Genomic DNA, 8,483 nt, shown 5'->3' with positions numbered 1-8,483 from the left:
GTTTGAAAACCCGTAACTTCTAACTTAGATCAAGTTGGGAGCTGAAATTCTGAGGATCTACAGAATGAACGTCCTTCTGAAATTTCTGAAAATTTCGTTCGAATCGCATTCAAACCTGATCTCTGCCAACGTTTTAATTGTTGGCATTAAAAACAACGTTTCCGTGTAACTACACGCTGATGTTTGAAAAACCGTAACTTTCAATCCAGAAGAAGTAGCAAGTTGAAATTTTGCATACCTACAGAAAATACTTGAGTCTGAAAGTCCTGAAAATTTTATTCGAATCCCATTGAAACCTGATCTCTACCAACGTTTTGATTGTTAGCATAAATGTCAACGTTTCCATAAAACTACACGCTGATGTTTGAAAACCGTAACTTCTAATACAGATGAAGTAGAGAGTTCATATTCTGAAGAGTTATAGAACGAACTGCAATCTGAAACTTCTGAAAATTTCATTTAAATCCCATTGAAACCTGATAATTGCCAACGTTTTTATTGTTGGCATGAAATTCAACGTTTAAATGAAACTACACGCTGATGTTTGAAAACTCGTAACTTCTAACTCAGATCAAGTGGGGAGCTGAAATTCTGACGATCTACAGAATGAGCCTCATTCTGAAACTTCTGAAATTTTCGTTCGAATCGCGTTCAAACCTGATCTCTGCCAACGTTTTGATTGTTGGCATTAAAAACAACGTTTCAGTGTAACTACACGCTGATGTTTGAAAAACCGCAACTTTCAATCCAGAAGAAGTAGCAAGTTGAAATTTTGCAGACCTACAGAAAACACTTGAGTCTGAAAGTCCTGAAAATGTTATTAGAATCCCATTCAAACCTGATCTCTACCAACGTTTTGACTGTTAGCATAAATGTGAACGTTTCCATAAAATTACACGCTGATGTTTGAAAAACCGTAACTTTCAATTCAGGAGAAGTGGCGTGTTGAAATTCTGTAGACCTACAGAAAACACTTGAGTCTGGAAGTCCTGAAAATTTCATTCGAATCCCAGTGAAACCTGATCTCTGCTAACGTTTTGATTCTTGGAATAAATGTCAACGTTTCCATAAAACTGCATGCTGGTGTTTCAAAAATTGTAATTTCTTATTCAGATCAAGTGGGGAGCTGAAATTCTGACGATCTACAGAATCAATGGTTACCTTGAAGGCTGGCGAAGAGTTTCTCAGCATTATACCGGGTGCTCAAGTGGATATAGGCATAGTCTTTGAACTTGTAGACTTTATCCACTAAGCTGCGATCAATCAAGTCGTAGATGAAGCGAGTGAAGTCTTCGGGCGGCTCCGTTACATTCAGGTTCCTGAGGAACAGAATTTTCACCTGCAAACCAAACAAAGCACTAATTAGCCATCATTTTGTGAACGCTGGGTTTAACTAGAAAAAGTTTGCTGAACGCCAGCCAGATAATGAACATTTGCTGCAACCTGATACGAGCCCCTGGAATCAGAAAATCCTGAAAAATCATGGACTCAAAATGATCGTTGCCCCCCAAGTGGCAACAGGAAAGTTTCACGATTAATGGGAAGAAGATCTGAGGGTCTAAAACTGCTGGAAGTTCGGGTTTCTGTCCACCAATTAAGCGTAGGTGTTCAAATGTTCAAAACATCCTGGCTTCTAATCGGGAGCAAGTGGCACCATGAAGCTATCGCAATCAATTGAGGACTCTTGAACCTGAGCAGAGGTGGGCCCCAAAATGAAAATTTCCGCAAGCGCCTCAAGCAATCTTCACCTCTAATTGGGGGCAACCAGCTTGAACCTCTGACAGTCTGTATAAGAGCAGCTAGAAAACAGTGAAATTTTCATTAAAACATTCCAGTTCCCCCGCAAATAAAAAAAAAAGCGACCGCTCTACCCATTTTTGCCTCTGTCCCCGCACATTCACCATTCAACAGCAAAATTCGAAAAGAACAAGAGACGCATGCCTTTTCTGGTACTCCTGCAGAGGGCTTCTGACGCTGTCCTTGTCCTTGTCCCGCGGCAGGCACCGACCAATCCACCAACACTTTCTTACCAAACAGACGCAATCTGTCCTGGAACTTGTCCCTAAACTGGGCGGCTTCGTCATGGGTGCGAAACTCCAGGAAAACAAAGCCCCGATTGTAGAGCGGATTTGCGTGGTTCCGATAAGTGATCACATCGACAATGTTCTGGACGCGATACGCGGCCAGCAATTCTTGCCAAATGTTGTCTTTGCTCTTCTCGATCGGGACGCCCCCGATAAAAAGGCGCCGATTATTCGTCGATTGTTTGATGGTGAGGAGCGTGGCGGGGTTCATAAAGGGCTGGTTTCGCAGCTCCGTTAACGCTCGTTGGGCCCCATTTTTGTCCAGATAGGTGATAAAAGCGTAGCCCCGGTTCAGCTCGCTTTTGTACTTCATCACCAGGGTGGCCTGGAAGAGATCGCCAGTTTGCTGGAAGAAACAGAGCAGATCCAAGATGCTGGCTTTGGCTGGAATGTTCGACACGAAAATCTCCGCCGCTCTTTCTGGACGGAAACCGGTGTTTTTGATCGGGTTGTGCACCGCCCTGCGTCGCGCTGACGTTTCGTAACAGTAGCCCTCCATCTTCAGCAATAAACTCTTTCAACTTGATCGAAGCCCGAGAGAAAATCGCAAAACGAACTGATTCGAACCAAACGAATATTCCAGAATCGAATGCAAAAGTTTGGCACTTCGTCCAAAATGGTGGACTGGGCGGGGCGTTGGCTTGGCAGCCATCAAAGAAGAAACAAACAGTCTTCTACCATTTTCTATTTGCCGGCTGAGCTTTTGAAGCAGCGCCTCGAAAGTTTTCGCACTGCCAACGCTAATTCGATCGGCCCTGAACGGAATGGCGGATAATCAAATGTTGCAATTTTCGAAGCTGGTGGTGCGCACAAAGGCTTCCAGACTGGAAATGTTGGTTCAAGACTTCCTGATGGTGGCTACGATCCGAAACTTGTCATCTTATTGCTGGCCCAGAAAATAGGGATTCCGGACAAATGTTCCTGACACCGGCACACTCTTTCTTGTTAATCTTCAATCCGCGGCAAAGTAGCGCCTTAAGATTCTGACAATGTACAGAAGACACCTCAATCTGAAACTTCTGAAAAATTTATGCAAATCGCACTAAATGCTGATCTTTGCCAACTTCCTGAATGTTGGCTTGAAAGTTAAGGTTATTAAATAACTGCACGGTCTTGTTTAAAACGTCGCAACTCTCAATCTAGAAGAAGTAGCCAGTTGAAATTCAGAACATCTACAGAACAGACTTCAAGTGGAAACTTTTGAAAATTTCATTCGAATCGCATTTAAACCTGAGCGCTGCCAACGTTTTGATTGTTGGTATGAAACTCAACGTTTTAGGGAAACTACACGCTGTTGTTTGAAAAACCGTAAGTTCTGATCCAGAACAAGCACAGAGTTGAAATTCTCCGAATATACAGAAAATACGTCAATCTGAAACTTCTGAAAGTTTTATTGGAATCACACTCAATCCTGATTTCTGCCAACGTTTTGACTGTTGGCATGAAAATCAAGGTTTGAGTGCAACTACACTCTAATGTTTGGAAACCCGTAACTTCTAACTCAGATCAAGTGGAAAGCTGAAATTCTGACGATCTACAGAATGAATTTAATTCTGAAACTTCTGAAAATTTCGTTCGAATCGCATTCAAACCTGATCTCTGCCAACGAATTTGATTGTTGGCATTAAAAATTATATTTCAGAGTAAACACATGCTGATGTTTGAAAAACCGTAACTTTCAATCCAGGAAAAGTGGCGTGTTGAAATTCTGTAGACCTACAGAAAACACTTGAGTCTGAAAGTCCTGAAAATTTCGTTCGAATCCCATTGAAACCTGATCTCTGCTAACGTTTTGATTATTGGCATAAATGTCAACGTTTCCATAAAACTGCATGCTGATGTTTCAAAAATTGTAATTTCTTATTCAGATAAAGTAGAGAGTTGAAATTCTGAAAATCTACAGCATGAGCTTCGGTCTGAGACTTCTGAAAATTTCATTCGAATAGCATTCAAACCTGAGCTCTGCTAACGTTTTGATTGTTGGTACGAAACTCAACGTGTTAAGGAAACTACACGCTGATGTTTGAAAAACCGTAACTTTCAATCCAGAAGAATTAGCAAGTTGAAATTTTGCAGACCTACAGAAAACACTTGAGTCTGAAAGTCCTGAAAATTTTATTCCAATTCCATTGAAACCTGATCTCTACCAACGTTTTGGTTGCTAGCATAAATGTCAACGTTTCCATAAAACTACACGCTGATGTTTGAAAAACCGCAAGTCCTGATCCAGAACAAGCACAGAGTTGAAATTCTGCAAATATACAGAAAATACGTCAATCTGAAACTCCTGAAAGTTTCATTGGAATCACACTCAAACCTGATTTCTGCCAACGTTTTGACTTTTGGCATGAAAATCAAGGGTTGAGTGCAACTAGACGCTGATGTTTGAAAACCCGTAACTTGTAACTCAGATCAAGTGGAGAGCTGAAATTCTGACGATCTACAGAATGAATTTCATTCTGAAACTTCTTAAAATTTCGTTCGAATCGCATTCAAACCTGATCTCTGCCAACGATTTGATTGTTGGCATTAAAAATTATATTTCAGAGTAAACACATGCTGATGTTTGAAAAACCGTAACATTCAATCCAGGAGAAGTGGCGTGTTGAAATTTTGTAGACCTACAGAAAACACTTGAGTCTGAAAGTCCTGAAAATTTCATTCGAATCCCATTGAACCCTGATCTCTGCTAATGTTTTGATTCTTGGCATAAATGTCAACGTTTCCATAAAACTGCATGCTGGTGTTTCAAAAATTGTAATTTCTTATTCAGATAAAGTAGAGAGTTGAAATTCTGAAAATCTACAGAATGAGCTTCGGTCTGAGACTTCTGAAAATTTCATTCGAATAGCATTCAAACCTGAGCTCTGCTAACGTTTTGATTGTTGGTACGAAACTCAACGTGTTAAGGAAACTACACGCTGATGTTTGAAAAACCGTAACTTCTAATACATATCAAGTAGAGAGTTGATATTCTGAACAGTTATAGAACGAAGTGCAGTCTTAAACTTCTGAAAATTTCATTCAAATGCCATTGAAACATGATAATTGCCAACGTTTTTATTGTTGGCATAAAATTCAACGTTTAAATGAAACTACACGCTGCTGTTTGAAAAACCGTAACTTTCAATCCAGAAAAAGTAGCAAGTTGAAATTCTGCAAATATACAGAAAAGACGTCCGTTTGAAACTCCTGAAAATTTCATTGGAATCACATTCAAACCTGATCTTTGCCAACGCTCTGACTGTTGGCATGAAAATCAAGGTTTGAGTGCAACTACACGCTGATGTTTGAAAATCCGTAACTTTCAATCCGGAAGAAGTAGCAAGTTGAAATTCAGCAAGTGTACAGAAAACACGCCAATCTGAAACTCCTGAAAATTTCATTGGAATCACGCTCAAACGTGATCTCTACCAACGTTTTGATTGCTAGCGTAAATGTCAACGTTTCCATAAAACTACACGTTGATGATTAAAAAAGCGTAACTTCTAATGCAGATCGAGTAGCGATTTGAAATTTTATTGCAGGTTAACAGAGAAGACTTCATTCTGAAACTCTGGAAAAATTAGTTTTGATCGCGTTCAATCTTGATCTTTGCCAGCGTATTGAATGTTGGCAAAAATCAACGTTTCAGTGAAACTGCACGCTGATGTTTAAAGACGCGCAACTTCCAGCCCAGAACAAGTAAGGACTTGCAATTCTGGCCATCTAGAGAACAAGTTTCGGTCCCAATCTGCGAAAATTTGGTCTCGAATCGGATCAGATCCTGATGTTTTGCAACCCTGTTAAGCATGCACCTTCGTCTTAAAAGAACCCTGGTTCGAACCTCGAACAGGCAGCGACTTGACGGAAATTTTCGCATCATATAAGTAGAAGACGCTTTAGTCTGAAAACTCTGAAAAGTTGATTCAAATCGCATCAAGCCCTGAAAAAAACCAGGCAATTGTTTGACGACTTGTTGGAAATATCTGAGCAAAGACGTCATGCCTTCCGGTTCATTCCTGTTCAGCGCACACCAACAGAACTTTATAGTAGTTTGGGCGAATTTTCGCTTACCTTCGAGGCTTCGTGCTCGTCCATCTCCTTAAGAGGAATCGCCCAGGTAACCGACATCTTCTTGCCGAACATATACAGCTTGTCCCAGTATTTTGCCCGAAAATACGAGGCCTCCTCATGGGTGCGAAACTCCAGGAAGGCGAAGCCCCGATTATGGGCAGGATTCGCATAACTCCTGTAGGTGATCACATCGACAATGTTCTCAATCCGATAGTCATAGCGAAGCACGTTCCGCACGTCGTATCGCGACTTGTTGGTCGGAATGCCGTTGATGAAGATCCTGCAATTGTCCACGGACAATTGCAGGTTCAATTTAGTCTTGTTCTGGAACAATTTGTCTTTGAGCTTGATCAGGGCCATCTTGGCCAGCTGCTTGTTCATGTAGGTAACGTAGGCGAAGCCGCGATTCTGCACCCCGTCCGGTTTCGTCATCAGCTTGATCTCGAACACTTCGCCGATCTGTTCGAAAAACTGCAGAAGATCGTGGATGCTGCTCTTCTGCGGAATCCCAGTCACGAACAGTTCGGAGTGTTTTTCCGGCACGAAACCGTCGTTTTTCAACGGCGAGTACATTTTCTTGCGATAGTTGCTGTCCTCGAACACTTTGGGTTCTCGAGAGGCGGCCATCGCGATCCTCACTTGACAACTTCACTACTAAAGACGCTAAAGTGTTCAAAGCGAACCCTAATTGTCGGCACTCTTCAAAGGGTTTTCGATTTTTTCCGTTAAAACCAGCAACAATTGAGCCGGTTTGTACCTTCAACTGCAATAAATTGTGGGCGAAGAAACTTTGCAAGCGACGCGTTCACCCGGTCTGTATTCGAACTGCCTATCCTGTGTAGGTCTTGGTGAGCACTGTTTCATTCTTGCCACAAATATACTATTTATTGCCCAATCTGCGCCGTTTTGCACATTTGCCATGATGTTTTTATGGTGAAACTGTCGATCTAGCCTTGAATTCTTCACGGGTTCCATTGTTAGCGGACTGCTTCAGCTCAAAGTATCGAGTTTCAGTCTGATTCAAATCAGAATCAAAGAGTATCTTTGATCGGCGGCTCCATTTTAAGGTAATAAACGCTTCGGCACAAGAACGCAAATTTAGATCTTTCTTATAACAACAAACAGTTTTATACGATCAACTACGCCCGTGTCGGCTTTCGGTGTTTTTGATGTTGAGAAAAGGTCCCATTGATGGCTAATGTTCAAAGCTTGCCAGCTTAACTAAACAAACGTTGCAGATTCGGCTCCGAACTCAGCTTTGTCGGAATGTGCAATTTTTGCCTAAAATAAGCTGCTGCTTTTCCCATTTGATCCAGAAAGCATTCGTTTGCAAAAGCTGGCAACTTCAGCACGGCTTTTTTGAGCTTGGAGAGTTTTGGAACATCAACCCAATGCCTTCTTATGGACGGATCATGTAGGCCAGCTTTTCAGGTCGGAGTCTACCCAATCGCGGCCATGGTTTTCCCAGCAATTGGTAGGCAAAACTATCTTATAAATGTTGAAAATTTCACTTAAAAATCTCTGTTTTCTGAACATGGGCAATTTTCCAAATTCAAGCTCAATAATTGCAGACTTATGGGTCATGCAAGTTCCGATTTTAGCCAATCGAGACCAGCTGAGACGATAATTTCTCCTGCAGGTTGAAGAGAAAACACGGTTTATAACCGATATAAGTCTCCATTCAAGCTCCGATTATAGCCGATCCAGACTAGCTGAGTCGGCAGTTTTTCTAGCTAGTTGAAGAGGAAAGATTGGTTTGTAAGTGCTAGCAATTTAGCGCCAAAATTCATTTTTCCTGCTATTGGAGAATTTTTCAAAAGTGGACTAAATCACTGCGTCCTTAGAGGCGGGTCATGAACCGTCGCACATAAGTTCGACTTTAGTGAATGAACTGCAGATTATAAATTTATTTTTTATTAGTTTGTTGCAAAATCCGTTACGTAAATACTGGAAATTTGACTCAAAAATCTTTTTTTCTGATCCTGGGGAATTTTTCAAAAACACTCACAAACTGCAATCTGTTCCATTCAGTTGAAGCCTCCATTCAAGTTCCGATTTTAGCCAATCCAGACCAGCTGAGACGATAATTTCTCCTGCAGGTTGAAGAGGAAAGATTGCTTTGTAAGTGCTAGCAATTCAGCACCAAAATTCATTTTTCCTGATATTGGAGAATTTTTCAAAAGTGGACTAAATCACTGCGTCCTTAGAGGCGGGTCATGAACCGTCGCACTTAAGTTCGACTTTAGTGAATGAACTGCAGATTATAAATTTATTTTTTATTAGTTTGTTGCAAAATCCGTTACGTAAATACTGGAAATTTGACTCAAAAATCTTTTTTTCTGA

At 41.1% G+C, this 8,483-nt stretch overlaps 2 protein-coding genes across 3 annotated transcripts in view; both read right to left on the bottom strand.

The window, feature by feature from the left end:
- LOC109542918 (limbic system-associated membrane protein) overlaps positions 1-8,483 on the bottom strand; it is a gene marked incomplete at its 3' end in the record, with an annotated part of 73,530 nt that overhangs the window by 63,313 nt on the left and 1,734 nt on the right.
- LOC109543048 (APOBEC1 complementation factor) lies at positions 1,134-6,994 on the bottom strand. 2 transcript variants are annotated; one of them, XM_048665510.1, is made up of 2 exons: positions 1,942-2,726; positions 1,134-1,339 (listed from the first exon to the last, which is right to left on the bottom strand). In XM_048665510.1, exons 1-2 carry the CDS (start codon positions 2,581-2,583, stop codon positions 1,151-1,153), a joined length of 831 nt encoding a protein of 276 aa, XP_048521467.1. In that variant the 5' UTR covers positions 2,584-2,726; the 3' UTR covers positions 1,134-1,150. The 2 variants fall into 2 exon arrangements, with proteins under 2 accessions (XP_048521467.1, XP_048521468.1); XM_048665511.1 differs by lacking the exon at positions 1,942-2,726 and adding an exon at positions 6,141-6,994 and having other exon boundaries at positions 1,136-1,339.

This window comes from Dendroctonus ponderosae, unplaced genomic scaffold (genome assembly GCF_020466585.1).
Source record: "Dendroctonus ponderosae isolate FM_Combo_2020 unplaced genomic scaffold, Dpon_F_20191213v2 Dpon_F_20191213_4, whole genome shotgun sequence".
Classification (NCBI taxonomy): Eukaryota; Metazoa; Arthropoda; class Insecta; order Coleoptera; family Curculionidae; genus Dendroctonus; species Dendroctonus ponderosae.
The sequence above is the reverse complement of the archived record's forward strand: the minus strand, read 5'-3'. Positions and strand labels throughout refer to the sequence as shown.